Source organism: Dama dama, chromosome X (assembly GCF_033118175.1).
Source record: "Dama dama isolate Ldn47 chromosome X, ASM3311817v1, whole genome shotgun sequence".
Lineage (NCBI taxonomy): Eukaryota > Metazoa > Chordata > Mammalia > Artiodactyla > Cervidae > Dama > Dama dama.
In genome coordinates, this window is record NC_083714.1 from 60,891,793 (window position 1) to 60,908,922 (window position 17,130).

Consider the following 17,130-nt stretch of genomic DNA (forward strand, 5'->3'; position numbering starts at 1 on the left):
GATTTGTCAGAGACAGAGTCTCGTGGATTTAGATGGACTGTCTGGGGGAGCACCCAACCCTACAGCCGTCAACCTCACCCTATCCCAGGAAGTAGTAATCAGTTCTGTAAAGCTAAAGACTATGGCCTTGTGAGGTGCAGGCATGAGGAGGGCTAGCTGAAAGAGCACTCAAGGTTGACCTAGACTCTCAGAGCTATGATGGCTCCAGGAGGGGTGTTATTCTGTAGTGTCCCCATTCTCTAGCATGCTCTGGGGGTCAGCTTCTCAACAGCAGTAAGGGCAGTGTTGGCCAGAGAAAATTATAAGAGAATGGGCTTCAGTACTCCTCTGCCCTGACTGGTTATTGCTGGAGGAAGTGGTCATACAAACCTGACTGGAATTGCTCCCTCCAGTTTTACTTCCACAACCGGGATCTGGAAGGTGTGTGTCTAAAAACATAAGGAGTCAAAATCCTGAAACTAGAAAGGAAATGATTCTCTTCACTATCCTTCCCCTCCCCGCCCAACCCAATTTCCCAACCCTCTCAGTCTCCAGCCTACAAGTGCATGTGAACACATCCTCGGTTTTCCTCCTAGGCTTTTCAGGACTTACCCTTCTCTAGAGTGAATTGAGTGGTACCCCTTGATAAGGAGTATTTGTGATAAAGCATGCTTGATACAAATCCAGCCACAGTCCATAAACTATTCTTGAAACCACTAACACATTAAAATAATTTCACAAAGGACCTAAGAGGACTTAGAAATTTACATCATGATCAAGAGTATAAGGTCTGGGGCCTGAGTGCCCAAGACTGAATCCTGGTTCTGACACTATCTGTGACCTCAGGCAAGTCACTTCACTTTTCTATGCCTTAGAATCTTCATCTGTAAAATGTGGAATCACAGTACTTACCCTCAAAACAGTTGTTTTGAGGATTGAATGAAATAATGCATATAAAGCACCATGCCAGACATATAGTAAGTGTTCATAAATATCAGCTAGCGTTTAATTCTCCTACAGTGCCTCATGGTTCTATGCCCATAGTCTTTAAAACTGACAACTATTAGTTTATTTATTAATAATACATTTCCTTAATATGTTCATTTGTCCATACTTAGCCTACTGAATTTTCAATGACATAAGAATAGTTGTTGCTACAATGGTCTAGCATTTCCCCCCGCACTTTGTAATTCTGTACTCCTTTTCCAAGGTCCATTTGCTGGCCCCATCTCTGCCTCCTCTCCCACTCAGATTTGCCCCTACAAAAGTACCCTGTGTTGAACCTCCCCCCACCTCCCACCCTTCTAGGTTGTTACAGAGCCCAATATTGTAAAGCAATTATCCTTCAATTAAAAATAAAATTTAAAAAATAAATAAAATAAAATTTAAAAGTACCCTGTGTTGCTTTAAGATTTCAGAAGGTAAAAAGGAGTAATAAAAGAAGTGTCTGCAGATGGAAAGGAGCACACTCCTCTGCTCTACTCTTATATTCCACAATGCATCTCCTGTGCATCTATAAGATTGCTATGGAACAGAAAGGCCACCACCTATATAGGAGGTTCTGAAGGTTCATTTGTGTAATGTATCACTGGTCTCTTCTCTGTGGATAAGGGCAGCTGGTTTTTCAAGTGGAACTTGCTCCACAATCTTCACCCTAAACTCTCTGCATTCCTGGCATATTAAGTCACTGAGGATGGAAAGGATACATGCAGGAAAATAAGTCTAGTCTGGTGTGAGCCACATTTTTCTGCCCTCTGTATCTCCACGTCAGCTCCAATTGGCTTGCCTGGGTCAACTGTGTGTCTCTATGTTCTCATAGCACCTGATCCTTAAGTAGCTGACTTACATGGCTTTTCTGGACCAAATTATAGCTCCACACTCCTCTTGCTCTTAAATAATAGAAGGCACATTAACCACTAGGGAGAAATTATTGCTTGAATTCCAAAGAGGCAGTGTGTTTTTCTGGAGATTTGGTAGGTTATTTCTTTCAAATTTACCTTGAATAACAATCAGAGGACAGTGGTGTGTGCTTTTTATGACAACCACCTAGATCTCCATCATGAAAGATGAGGATGAGGAATGAGGGAATTATGTTGAAAGAGGAAATCTCCACTTCTCCAAAGTCACTTTACTCTTCCCCAAACTAAGTATCCAATCCTTTCAGCCCCAAACAGTGGTTGAAGATGGCAAAACCACACGAGACATGTCAGGAAATAGGACAATTCTGGCTCATGCACTGCTGCTTAACAGAGGAAGTTATTCCAATATTAGATAAAAGGAGGAGAAATGGCAAAAGATAAATTCTTACCGAGATCCCAAGAGTAAGACTGGATGAGAATGAGGAGTCTTAGGTTAGATTGTTCACAATTCCTCACAGCATTGTGGTGGGCACAACTGATTCATGCTACCAGGAGTTCATCTTACTTTCTTGGTCTGTGAGGGGCAAGCATTAGTTAGGTAAATGTTAAGATACTCAGTCCCAATAGTCAGTGGCCATAGAAGCTTCATATCCTTGGTGATGTTAGAGGCATCCAGCTGACTTTCTCATCAAAATACCCAACTCATATGCGTGAAAGTTACTTAGTCATGTCCAACTTTTTGCAACCCCATGGATTATACAGTCCATGGAATTCTCCAGGCCAGAATACTGGAGTGGGTAGCTGTTGCCTTCTCCAGGGGATCATCCCAACCCAGGGAATGAACACAGGTCTCTTGCATAGCAGGCGGATTCTTTACCAGCTGAGCCACCAGTGAAACCCAAGAAAACTCGAGAGGGTAGCCTATTCCTTCTCCAGTGGATCTTCCCAATCCAACACATATGATATATAAACATTAAGATACATAAGGAAGGGAGACCTGCATTCCCCCACTGGGGGTGTAGGAATGAGCAGATGGTTGATAAGCACATGCTCCTTATTAGAAAATAAAATCTTGTGGGCAGAAAGCAGTACTGATGATGATTTAACGTGATCTGGTTTTCCTCCTCTGCCTTCACTCCACCTTGGGGTGTTAGCCACTCTCCCAACCCCAAACAACATAAAGTTGATGTCCTAGGTATTATTACCTCTTGTTCTCTGAAAAAAATGAATCAACAAAATACTCAGGAAAGTAGGAGACACAAAGCAATTTTCATTTCTTCCACACATTAGAAACATTTTCAATTACAGTTCAGCTTCTCTGAGATCTACATCAGAATTGGTCAAAGAGCACAACAAAGCCAGGTTGGAGGGAATCCTTGATAAAGAGGCAAGAAGAGTGAGCTTTGACTCAACCACTCCACTCAGCACACTGGAGGCTCATGCAGGTCCCTAAGATAAACAGTCACGCTGCTTTATGCCTTGAATGAATACTACTCTGTACTCCCTCCTCATAGTGTGTCTTTGAAGGGCTGCTGGGAAAAAAAAGATCCCTGATGAATGATCACTAGTAAAGTCCTAAAGGAGAGCTAACTCATTTATGGGACAGCTCTTTCAATAGTGGGGGTTTACCTCTTAATCACTGTTTCTCATTGGAATTGAAAGACTCCAGCCACGTTCACAGTTACAGGTTCCACATTAGTCAAACAGTTTCCTGGGCAGTACCCATAGGCTGTAAGCAGTCACATCCTCTGTTCAGTCAGGATATATTCTGGTGGGATTCTGAGTCATTCAGTTCAGTCCACAGAAAGCTCAGTAATGCTCAAGGGAATGAGCAGAGCTTAAAAGTCACAGACAGCCTTAGGTGCATGGATATAAGGTATCTCACAGGGCAGCCAGACAGCTGTCCAGGGTGGATGGAATATGAATGACATCTCTGACCCTCCCGGATATGTAGTAGTTACCTTGGTGTTCAAACATAGCAGTCAATCTTAAGGAAATAAAATCTACTTGAGGACTGCTCTTTCTTCTGATAGACTTACCAGAAAACTCAAAAAAATATGCTGACCTTTCTCACCCAAGAGCCTCATCATCTCCTTCAATTCTACAGCTGGTCTTGGCATCCCCCAACCCATTCCCAAATATCTGATAGATAGAATCAGGCAATGCTTTGCCTTGCTTCAGCATCAGCAGATGGCTCTGAGTTCTCAACCCTGCCCAGAGGGTGTCGATGGGAGCATACACAGTGGAGGTAGTCCACTACATTGTGAGTGAAGAGTGAGCGCAATGGATGCAAGTACTGGAAGAACAGGAGCATGAAGCCAATGGAAATCAGATAAGCAATAATGAGCTGCAAGGCGATCAAGGAATGACAGTAATTCAGTAACACTTTAACTCCAAAGAACTTAAAAACCAAGACCATGATCACATTCTCTATCAATCTCACACTATAGTGCAGGCCCATGTGTCCCCAGTTCTGACCTTTCTCAACAAGGTCCCTATCTGCTAACTTCAACTGCAAAGCTGACCAGCAAGAGAAGTTGATGCCAGCATAGAGGACAGTAACGGAAATCAACACCACCAGGGTGCCCACTCGGCTGAAATTTTTCTCAATGTTATTGGGCATCTGGGCACCACTCCTCCAGAACTTCACCCAAGGCTCAAAGAGGATGATCAGGAAGTTCAGCAGTAAGAAGGGCACAGCTTTCAACTTCAAGGTGGCTGAAAAGAGCACGAGAATCACGAGGCGGGAGGTGATCTCCAATGTCCGCCAAATGGTGATGCAAAGGACTTCTAGTGGCCCAAGGCGAATCTTGTATTCATCATACTTGATCTGGATGGCCAACATGTTGCAGAGGGTAGCCCCATAGGTGACAGATATCAGGGAAAAGACTATGAGCACTGCTGTAAGAAAGAAGAAACAGAAAAAATAGGCAGTCAATGTTGATGAACTTTGTACTCTGACCCAGAGACCCAGAGATCCAGAGAGACGATAGGCAAGACTTGAGGGCTTAAGTTAAGAGAAAACCTATGAATGAACACAGCTGTGTAAACCAGGAGCATTCACAGAAAAAAATGAAAATAAACTAATTATTTTGTGTGATAGGGACTGTAGAAGTTTTTCATTTCTCTAGTTTCTAAATTTCCCATGAAATTAGAAATGAACATGTACTGTAATACTTTAATTATCATATAAACATGCAAAATAAACATTTAAAAAAAGTGAGTCTCGATGTCAATATACTTAATGCCACTGAAATGTACACTTAAGATGGTAAAAAAAAAAAAAAAGTGAGTCTCAGAACAAGCATTGAAGGTTTCCCTGGTGACTCAGATCATAAAGAATCTGCCTGCCATGCAGGAGACACAGGAGATGTGGGTTTGATCCCTGGGCTGGGAAGATCCCCTGGAGGAGGAAATGGCAACCCATTCCAGTATTCTTGCCTGGAGAATTGCATGGATAGAGGAGCCTGGAGGGCTACAGTCCATGGGGTCATAGAAGAGTCGGACACAACTAACACTTTCAGTACTAGCACTGAGAGGTCACTAACACAAGAAGAGTACATATAAAGGGATAAGCAGCATCTACCTGATGAAACCTGAGAAAACAATGCTGGAGGCAGAGAGAACTCTATCTGCAAAAAATCCTGTCTTAGGAGACTCAGAGAGAATGCTTTTGGTTATAGAAGTCCCTGCTTTGAGGAATATCTTCTCCAAGGAAGTAATCTTGTTTGTGTGTGTTTCTAGAATATAAAATATATCCTGGAAATTCCAAGAGGGCAGAAAGGGCCATGTATATTTTGTTCACTGCTGTATCACCAGAACCTAGCACACTGCCTGGAGTATAGTAGGTGCTCGACAAATGTTTGTGGAATTAATGAAGAATTCTGAATTTAGAGAGACAGAATAAAATACCTACGATTAGATGTCCTTGGTTCAACAGTGCAGAAGCTTGTGCAAATCACTGAATATCTACGTGCCTCAATCTCCTAGGTCACTGATATATTCTAGAGTTGCTTGTATTAATCACCAGCAATGCCAGTTTATCACATCAATGGTGTGGTAAACTTTAGGAATCCCCAAATTTCTGGCAGAATGGTTTAAAAATTTTTTAAAAACCATTTCCTAGCCCATAACATCCATATCACTGAAGGATCAGTATGCTCCCTAACTTGCTCTCCTGAGTCTCAACTCCAGTGACCCTTTCTTTTTCTTCCTTCCTTTATATCAGAGGATACTGGTCACTAAGAAAGATCTAGCTCTCTCAAGGAGAATGAGGGGTCCAAGTGTGCTCATCCAAAAGAAACACTGGAGCTTTCTGTTATCATAAAAACACTGGATTCAGGGAATTACAGCCATTGAAATGTCAATCTAATCTGCAAGAGAAGCAAAGACCTCCCCATGGAAAGCCAAAAAGAAGCACAGCTTTGTTTCCAAGATCTTTTCCAGCTCTAAGTATAGGGTTGCGGTCTCAAGTACTGGAATGGGAGACTCAAAGTGTCTACTCTTAGCTTTATTTTTAATTATTTATAATTTTTTTCTAGTTGTATTGGGATATAATTGACATATAACATTGTATTAGTTTAAGGAGTACAAAAGGATTATTTGATAAACTCTTGGCTGTATAAACCACACTCAGTGCCGTTCTCAAGAGTTGATGCTCCTTATGGAGTTTAGAACATCAGGGCACATGTATAGCTGGCCAAGTGTGGTGATGCTTTCCCTTAACTGAGAACTCATTTGTTGATAGTAGTGTAATAAAAGGCAGAAAGCCTGATGCTTCCAATTAATGTAAAAACACCTTCCATCTGTCTCCCTAAAAATAGACACATGCCATAAGAGGTCATAATGCTGTTAGTGAATTTGCTCATCTATGCTGATCCAAATAGCCTCCCAGAGCAAATAGAAAAAAAGGGGGGGTAGCAAGGAGAAGATAGGAGGGTGGGTGAAAATGAGGAAAAGTGAAACCAAAAAGTAGTTTACAAAACCTTAAGAGAGAGGGTATCATCAGAAAGTTTTTAATAGGAGAAATCACCAAAGAATTGAAAATAAGGCCTTGCAGAAAGCTTCCCCTACAACCTTTGTATAGTGACATAGTTGGGCTTCCCTGGTGGCTCAGGTGGTAAAGAATCTACCTGCAATGCAGGAGACCTGGGTTTGATCCCTGGGTTGGGAATTTCCCCTGGAGGAGGAAATGTCAACCCTCTCCAGTATTCTTGCCTGGAGAATCACAAGGACAGAGGAACCTGGAGGGCTACAGTCCATGAGGTCGCAAAGAGTCAAACACGACTGAGTGACTAATATTGTCACTTCATAATTAGAAATATAGGTTCTAAAGGTGGATGTCCTAGATGCCAATCCTTTTTGCCATCCATTAGTTATGGAACCTCCAGGAATTTGTTTAACTTCTCAGTGCCTCTGTTTTCTCATTTGTAAGATGTGGATAATAACAAGTATCTTATAACATTGCTGTGAAGATTTAAATGAAATAATTACATTAGAGAAATCCCTGGAACATAGTAAACTCTATCTGCTAGCCTCTATCATCATCATCACCATTCTCTCTTTCCTAAAGTGCAGGAGATACATTTAACTTACATAGGCACTACCCTGACACTTAGGAAATTAGGTGATTTAAAAACTGATAGAACACCTAGACATAGGCCTCACAAAAATGTGTAAGACCTATAACAAGAAAATGATACAATTTTACTGAAGTATATTTAAAAATATTTAATGAAATGTACCTCAGTCAAGTTGTATATAGTTGGCCCTCTGCATCCACAGATTCAACCAAACATGTATGGAAAATACTTGGGAAAAAATTCCAGAAAGTTCCAAAAAGCAGAACTTGAATTTGCCATGCACTGGCAACTATTTACATAGCATTTACATTGTATTAGGTATTATAAGTAACCTAGAGATGATGTAAAGTATATGGGAGGATGTACACAAGTCATATGCAAATATTACACCATTTTATATGAGAGATTTGAGCATTTGCAGATTTTGGTATCCGTAGGGGGTCCCTGAAACAAACCCCTGCAGATACCCAGGATTGACTGTAATTTTCTTGTTAGAGTTCTTACATATTTATGGCATAGAGTGTAGTGATGCTTCATGGAGGTATATTTATCTCCAAACTCATCAAGTTGTACACATTAAATAGGAGATAGAGGTAGAGGTTTTTGTCATTCATACCTCAATAAAGTCATTTCTAAATATTAAATGAAATAGAGAGTTCAATTATCTTCTAACATGAAATTGACTGATCCTGCAAAACATGTAAACTCCCTCCAAAATAACCTAAATAATTGAGTGCAATCCCAGTCACATTCTCAATAAAATTTTTTTTCTTTCATTGTTATTGTTTTGCTTTGTTTTGTGTTCTGGTGGGGAATTGACAAACTGAAAATTCATTCTGTTTGGAAGATCAGGCTAAACTGCTCTATCAGATATGAGCTGTGAAAGGCCTTTGTAAGAAAGGCACAAGACCTAAAAGCAATAAAGAATTTGAATATATAAAAATTTAATACTTCAAAATGCCAGAAAATACAAGTATATTGTCCCTTACATATAGTGTGCTGCACATCTCTTACATGTATGACATATATATGCACATTTAAAATGTGTGTATGCGCACACATACAGAACATTATACAAATGTATACATACACACTTATCCACAGCTGGAAAGGAATAGGCAGAATAAGTGAATAGTTCATCCAAATGAATAAGGAAAAAACAAACATCACACTAGAAAAAGTACCATATATAGTACCATATATAGATAAGAACAGAACGTCCAAACATGAAATGATGTTCAGCTTCACTCATAAAGCAAATTATTAAAACAATTATCTTATAATTATACAGGTATTTAGCTTAAGATATGAAGAAACAGGCACATTCATACACTTGGGAATACAAATTCATGCAACCTTTTGGCAGTACTGACGAAATTCTAAACATGCATATCTTTTCTCCCAGCAATTCTACTGCTAAGAAGTTATTCTACAGAATCTCATTCCAGTACACAGACACTTTAAATAATAAACTTTAATCCTACCAACAGAAGATTAGGGAAGTAAGAAAGAATGGTCCAATTCATATAAAAGAAATATATAGTATATTTATCAAAATTATCATATATGCATATATAATTATTATATAAGTATATATAATTAAGTATTGAATAAACATTGGTATACTTTTGAAAAAACATGTTGCTGAAAAGAATGTTTAATACAGTCCTTTTTGGGCAAACATACATGGGTCATGTGCTCAGTCGTGTCTGACTCTTTGTGACCCCATGGACTGTAGCCTGCCAAGCTCCTATGTCCGTGGGGTTTCCCAGGCAAGAATACTGGAGTGGGTTGCCATTTCCTTCTCCAGGAGATTTTCCTGACCCAGGGATTGAACCCACATTTCCTGCATTGCAGGTAGATTCTTTACCATCTGAGCCACCAGGGTAGCTACACACACATGTATACATGTTTATATTTACACAGTAAAAAGAAGTCTGGAAGGATATACATTAAATTGTAAACAGATTACCTTTGGGAAATGAGATTACCTCTCCTATTTTACATATATTCTGTACAGTTTTGAATCTTTACCATAATCATGTCTGATTTTTATAATTAAAAAAAATAAGGACCAAAAATAGTAATACATGATCATGGCAAAAAGAAATTCAAAACATATAAAAGGGTATAAAGTAAAAGCTAAAAGCCAGGTGACTGCTCATTTTCACTCCCTAGAAGTAAATCGTTTCTTGCATATCTTTGTAGAAATAGTCTGTGCATATACAATTACCTGCAGGCCATTCGTTCTGTACATGAATTACTTTTATAATGCATAATATTTTAATTAAGTGATTTATTTACCCTCAAAATTCTCAGGAGAAATCATTTCCAGAGATTTTTCTCCCCAACTACCTTCAATTCTAGGTATGCAAAAAAGCTTCAAGACCAGCAAAACTTCATGAACAATTCTTAGCAGAGAAAAAAAGAGGACACATTTCCTCCCTACACTTATTTGAAACATGGAGCTTTATGAAGCAGGGTCAACAGGTAATAATAAGGAAATGGTCCAAAGCTGTACCCACAGCTGTAGCAGCTCAGGCCCAAGTAGATGAAGCTAATCTCAGGCTGTTAAAAGTCATTAACAGTACTTTATCTCAACTTTTGAAAACACTGACTCACACTTCATCCTCTGCTAGAGGTCTACTCATCCCAGGATCCCTCTTTTACAAATGGGAGATTAAGACAGTGACCTCTTTGGTAACTTCTTCTAAAGAACACAGAGAAGGTCAGAAGTGGGGCCAGGCCTGACTCAAACCAGTATTCAATCCATACCATTTTTCTTTCTCCCCACTGGAGATGGAAGGAAGGAGTGATTCAATCAGTGATTCCCAAAAGTGGCTGATCAGAATCAATCAGGGTACTTTCAAAAAATGCAGATTCCTGTATTAACTGACTTAGGCCTGAGTATGGAATTTAAGTTATAAAAGGAGCTTTCACCCAGTGATTATGTTTTCTCATGATCAGAATACTAGGGAAACTCTTATTAAAACGCAGTCATCCCTATACCAACCAACCAAACACCCTCAATCAATGTAAACGCTGTGGGTAGGAAAAATGTCCTACTGGCTGCTGGTATTACTCACTTCTTCTGGGCCCAGAGATGGTTTATCCATGGCATTTTTAGTTTAAATACCTTACCCAGGTTTAAGAAATCTGGCAGGCCTGAGATATCTGGCTCTGCAAGTTGACTATTGGTGCTGTCCAACAGAAAGCTCTATAATACCAATACAGTAATCATGAGGTATACATAGCTGCTGAGTACTTGAAATGTGGCTAGTATGACTGAGGAAGTACATTTTTAATTTTAATTTAAATAGTCACAGGAAGCTGGTGGCCAGTATATTGGACAGTTCAGGTCTAGATTTCTAAGACCCTTGATTTCAGTGGAACCCGCCCCTCGCCTGACCCCACTCACCTCTACCCAGGGGGACCTCTGCAGAGATCAGAGTCACATAGAGCTGATAGGTCAGCTGGGGCACTGAGCCCAGGAAGGCTTGAATCTGTGACATACGTTTGTAGGCATTGCGGTGCATAGCCAGGGTCCGGATGGAGTGGCCCACCTCCCATTCTATCAGCACCTCCTCGCCATTTATTAGCATCTTCTTTCGGGTGAGGCTGACATAGGGCTCCTCCTGCCCCTCTTTCTTCCACAGTGTGAGGTACTTAATCATGGCCTCCAAACATCTGCAGAAGTAAAGCATCATGGGAACTTAACTAAAGCTGTCCTAGGAAAGAAATTGGTGGTGAGGGGGGATAAATAACTCAGGAAGGTTGTGATACTTTTCTGCCATTCTTTCACTCCTGTTCTATTCAATTTTCATGAGTCAAACAGTTGGTCATGCCTTCTACAAATCACTTGAGTCTAAATCTTTTGTGTTCATTCAGTCATCAACCAACCTAAGAACACCAATTCAGAAGTATTTGAGGACTTAGAAATTTCTTTGTCTCCTTAAGAATAAGCCTATGACAGAAAAATGACTGGAATACAAAAACATTAATAATGTGTTGAGAGAAAATGATGAAGGTTCCAAAAGGCTCTGGTTTTCCTAACACCTTAAGTTCCTGAGGAAAAATGTTGCTTATTCAAACCTTCCAGCTTCATAATCAGGTCTTTTGAGCTCTGCCTTTTCAAGACAAAACCCACAAGTATAACTATCTCAGCCAAAAAGTCTTGGAGGGGATCTGGGAAAAAAACCTCTCAAATACACAGGGATGCTTATAAATCAACTATACTCCAATAAAATTTTTTTAAATAATTTAAAGGATACAAATGAAAGCCATTTAGCAACAAAGGTACTTAAAAAGACTTGGCAACTCAGAACCCAATGTACTATATACCTAGGGAACCTCAAAAGACCTCTTTAAAGCTTGTTCTGGGGGCCTCTTGACCTGTTAGGGAACAACAGCCTTTTAAACTTCATTCTTTCTCTACAAAAGAGGAAAATTTTCTTTGATTTGGAATCCCCCCCCCACACACACACACAGAAATGAATGGAAACTGTGGACTGTTTCTTATGATAAGTTGGAACAGTTGTGTCGAAATTTAAGCTGTCTTTCCTGACAGGCTAAGGGCTGTATTTATCTCACCCACTGCCTTATCACATAGTGGGCATTTGATAAACATTTGCTGAGTAAATAAAAGAGTAAGAAGGAAGCAAATAATACAGGGTGAGAAGTGATGGGAGGAGAAAATGATAATGGCAATGAAATTTAACAGGAAAAGAGACCAAAGACAAGTTCAGAGATTTATATGCTCTCTAGACCTCTGGCTCCTAATAGGAAAGAGCATTGGCCAGCTGCCATTCTCCACAGGATCTCTCTTTTCTTAAAGATGTTTATTTTATATTGGACTATAATTGATTTACAATGTTATGTTAGTTTCAGTTGTACAGCAAAGTGATTCAGTTCTACATACACATGTATCCTTTTTCAAATTCTTTTATTTAGATTATTATGAAATATTGAACAGAGTTCCCTGTGCTATACAGTAAAGTCTTTGTTGGTTATCTAATTTTTAAAAAAATATTTATTTAATTATTAGGCTTCACCAGGTCTTATTTGTGGTATGTAGCAGCTAGTTCCCCAACTGGGGATCCAACCTAGGTCCCCTGCATTGGGAGCACAGAGTCTTAGCCACTGGACCACCAGCTAAATCCCAGTTATCTATTTTAAAAATAGTAGTGTGTATGTCAATCCCAAACTCCCAATTTATCCCTCCCCTTCACCTTTCCCCTTTGGTAACCATAAATTTGTTTTCTAAGCCTATGATTTTGTTTCTGCTTTGTAAATAAGTTCATTTGTATCATTTATCCACAGGATCCCTTTGACATTGGTGCATGTGTGCCAGCTTGAATCATCCACACTGTAAGGAAAACTGAAATCCAGGAGAGAAAAAGATGGAAGGAGAAAACAGAGAAGAAAAAAAAAAGCAATTTTCTCCTCTGAGTCAGGAAAAATGCGTATGTGCACTTCCAACAAAAGATTTTAGATTTTAATCCAAGCCCATCAATGTTATTGCTGAATAAAATATGGGGGGGGTGCATGAAGAATCCTGTTCCTGCTTCTATTCTTAAGGCTATTTACTGGTTTACGTAAGCATGTTTGCCTTGCTTATAAATGGCACAACATGAGAATACATTTTCACTTCCAGAGGTATCTTTGAATTTCATATAAGAAAACACATAAGGTCCTCCAAACACCTTCATGTGCCTAATAGCACTAATCAAGTTCCTACCTACCTAAAAAAGTAATTTGCCTGAAAATAAGCATTATCAAGGATATGGTCTATGAGATTTTAATTATGTTTCCTGGCTGTAGGGTTAGCTGACTGAGATTATAAATGCTTTTCAATCATATCTAGTCAAAGTTAAATGATAAAAATGAAACAGAGTGCTCGACACTATGGATGGTCCAAATCAAAGATGGCTTGGGAGGCCACAAAGCAAAGAGAGAAGTCAAAATGGGGGGCTGGGGTAGTACTTACTGAAATTTGCATCTTCAGGAGGGAGGGGACACATATATGCCTATGGCTGATTCATGTTGATGTATGGCAGAGACCATCACAATATTATAAAGTAATTATCCTCCAACTGATATAATTTTTTTAAAAGAGCACTTGATCTTTTAATTCAATAGATTGCATTTGAAAAGGGAGAGAAGAATGGTTTCCTTGCTCCTCGGATAACATCTCTAAATGACATCTTGATTCAAAGTTCAAGATGAGGTCTTCCTTTCACAGCTTAACTTCAGAGATTTAGAACTGGAAAGGACCTTTAGATTACCTAGTCCAGAGGTTGCATAGGCCAGCTGAGTCACATTGGAAGAACGGCTGTGGCTTGTTTGGCTCAGACAGTGTTTTTATTTAATTACCAAAATCAGTTGTCAAAATATTAAGTCATTCTATTTCCCACAAAATCCCGTCTTGAGTGCTTCTCCTGAAAAGTTGGGGCCTTGGCGATGTTGGGTCTGGATTCCCACAAGGAATCAACGAACTGGAGCTGTGGAGCAGCTGCCTCCTTTAGGCTTATCTTGTGGAATCCAGATTGCCACAGTACTCACTACTCTCCATCATTTCTTTAACAATGAAACTTCATTTTTATTTATCATCACACATGAAGCTACTGTTTTTCTCATACTTGTCTTGCCTTGCTCATTTATGATACTTGCCTGGCCCCTGTTAAGTGTTTGAGTTTGAGACCCATGATCTAGTCCAAGCCATTTATTTTACAGATGAAGGAACTGAGGCTCAAGGCATCTTCAGGGATTTCACCAAGGCTACATAATTAGTCAATGACAGAGGGGGCGAGGGGGGCCCACTAGATTCCAGGTCTCCTGAATTCCAGGCCACTGTTTCTGTTGATGTCTCAAATTTTCACTGATGGAGCATAATCAATTACTCCCTGTTTAAATATATTGATAAAAATTTTTCTTTAAAGAGTAGAGTTCCATCCTTAGCCAGTTTCAGACTGTTTATGTCTCTGATGATGAAACATCTCCCCAATCGCAATTACAACATCAACACTATGACCCATATTCCTCAGCTGACTGCAGGTTTCTGCTTCTCTTGCAATCAAGATAAACTTGGTCCATTCTTTCCTACTGACCTCATAAATTTTGCAACATCTCTCTATCTTGAAAATCCCATAGCATCCAGATGAGACTTCTGATGCAGATGCCTGTTCCCCTTAGGATAAGGCACATTCTTATCCTTTCAAAGCAATCAGAATGGAAAGACTCAATATTATTATATTGTGCTACAGCATCCAGATAGACTGTCTTCCTTTGCCCCTTCTAACCATGTACCTTTATTGCAGAAAAATACAAAGGGATAAACAGGGGACGAATAAACTGCCAGGAAAAACAAACTACAAGGGGTTGGGGTACCAGATGAACATAAATGGCTTAAAATATTTCCCAGATGTCAAATAACTCCAGAAAATTTGAAAATAACAATCACAGCAGCCCAAGCAGCTCAGGGTAAAGAAACTGAATGTGAGATGGGACAGAGAGGGTAAGGAACTTCCATCCAATTTAAAGAGTGTCTAAAAGGCAGGGTCAAAATAACATACTCCAAAGCTATGGCCTGTGTTCACAAGGTGATCACATCAATTGGTCTCAAATTCAGATAGCAAACATTGTCAGATGAAGTCTTATTAATGGTACCAAACATGGTTTTGGAACACAGGTACATGCCACATGTTCATTGTGATGGCACTTAAGACTGCAGATAAGACTTTGTGGAAGGCAGGCTGGGAAGTCAAGAGTGGGAGGGAATAGAAGAATCGATTCAATTAGAGGCACAGTAGCAGTCTTAAAAAAATATTAAATTCATCCTTCTCTGCACAATGGGGGGAAGGGGTAGAGGAGGAGGGAAAAGATGCAAAAGTTGCTCACCTGATAACAGGTCCCAAGAGGATTAGATGCATAAACAATGATAGTGGCTTGTCTTTGGCCAGGTCTCTGTGGACAAAAATGAGGGTCAACTGGACCATGATGGATGAAAACATAAAGAAAGAAAAGGTGTATGTCATCCAGTAGGTTTCACTATTCTTCCGGTAGATTCTAACCATATACAAGGCAGATGCTGCCTCCCCACAGTACAAAAAGGTGGAGAAGAGGATGCCAAATGGAAAAGTAAATCGGGGGTTGGCCCCACGGATGACATCTTCCTCAAGAGAGGATATCGGCTCCACGTTTGGCTCTTCGGGAATTTCAAAAACTTGGTCCATTGTTGAGGTTCCAACTGTTGTGGTCTGGTTTTCAGACTACCGCCCCTCCCCTACCCCCCCAAAGAACGTGCAACAGCTGCAGTCCAAGTATTGGTGAGGAAAGCTGTCAAGTCCAATTCTAGTTAGAGCAGGAGATCCCTCTCTTCTAGTCCCAAATTAGACTTGTTGGAGTCTGAGATGAAGGATCCAGGAGTACCACTTTGAACTTGACTCTTGATTAGCCCGGGATTCCAATCGTCAACACACGTGCTGTGGAATTTGAACAAGGCAAAAGCAAACACCTTAGCGCCCAGTCAGGGGTCCAATTCCAGTCGTGTAAAGAGCCATGGGAACTGCTGTTTTGGTGGCGGTTCCGCCTTTCGCAGCCCTCTAGGCAGCGGGGCAGGCCGGTCTGTCGGGAGCACCCACACTCAGCAGCTGCTCTCAAGGAGCCCTGACCAGTGTGCTCTCTCAAATCGGCGGAGAACTGAGCCAGGGCAGAAGTGGGGGTTGCAGCCTGAACGTCCCTTCGGGATTCAGTTCAGTGCCCAGGTACTTAGCTATTGCTAAGCTGTGGCTATTAGCTCGCCTGCTCGCCGGCGCTCTCTCCGGACCCGCGCTTAGTCAAAGGTTCTCACGTAGGCTTCTCGGATTCCCCAAGCTCCGCTCCCAAGGCAGCCCGACCAGGGGCAGGAGCAGAGCCACAGCCCCATCCCCAGGCACAGTCACCGGGGAGCGAAGTGGCGTGCGCGTCCGCTATAGGATCCAGAGAAAACTGGAGGGGCTTCTTTTCCACCGAGAAACTTTGCTAGCGAAAAACACGACGTGCGGAGTGCCAACCCGGCCGGACAATTGTCACCAAACTCTTGGGCGCCGTCTGCTGCCGGGGTCCTGCCGGCCCGCAGTTCCAGCTGTGAGAGATCGGTGACTTCAGGAACTAAGGCACACAGAAGGCGGGGGTGAGCGGAATGGGAGAGACAGCTGGGACCAAACAAAACCAGTCTGCGACTTCCAGGGCGGGCAGATGAAGGATGCTCGGTGCGTAGAGGCGCTACAAAAGGGGGCTTGGGCCAACCTTTAGAAGGATTTCTTATCACGACCACCGAACCCTGGAGGGGGCTACAGCTTTCGTCTTGCCCCAGAGCAGCAGACGCCCACGTCTACCCCTCCCTCCCTAACTAGCTCGCTCCCACACTCGCTCAACCCACGCGGTTAAGCAGGTGTGTCTCTCTCGGCCTCAGGGTTGAATCTCCCTAGGTCCTATTGCCCTCCGGATTTTGTTACGGTTGGGTGGGGGACAGACTGGGAGGCAATCGGGCCATAGAGGTTTCCTTTCCAAGCGAGACTGTATGTAGCAGAAGGGAGAAAGAAAAAGATAGAGGGGGTGTCAAGACTCAAGGTCAGCCCACTGACCCATATTATATGCCTTGATTTCTCCACTTGAAAAATGAGGCCAGGGTAGGAACTTTAGAACGAACTTTCAGGTCTTTGGTTGGAAGG

At 41.2% G+C, this 17,130-nt stretch overlaps 1 protein-coding gene across 1 annotated transcript; it reads right to left on the reverse strand.

The window, feature by feature from the left end:
* Positions 1–3,096: 3,096 nt before the first annotated feature.
* Positions 3,097–16,798, reverse strand: XKRX (XK related X-linked). The gene is made up of 3 exons (XM_061136620.1): positions 15,317–16,798; positions 10,839–11,107; positions 3,097–4,739 (listed from the first exon to the last, which is right to left on the reverse strand). Exons 1-3 carry the CDS (start codon positions 15,649–15,651, stop codon positions 3,994–3,996), a joined length of 1,350 nt encoding a protein of 449 aa, XP_060992603.1. The 5' UTR covers positions 15,652–16,798; the 3' UTR covers positions 3,097–3,993.
* Positions 16,799–17,130: the final 332 nt, after the last annotated feature.

Excerpts from the sequence above, each read along its gene's own strand:
- XKRX (XM_061136620.1), bottom strand. The coding sequence starts at position 15,651 with ATGGACCAAGTTTTTGAAATTCCCGAAGAGCCAAACGTGGAGCCGATA. Across the intron at positions 11,108-15,316 it reads CTCTTGGGACCTGTTATCAG|ATGTTTGGAGGCCATGATTA; the intron begins GTGAGCAACTTT and ends TTACTTCTGCAG. Across the intron at positions 4,740-10,838 it reads AGAGGTCCCCCTGGGTAGAG|CAGTGCTCATAGTCTTTTCC; the intron begins GTGAGTGGGGTC and ends TCTTTCTTACAG.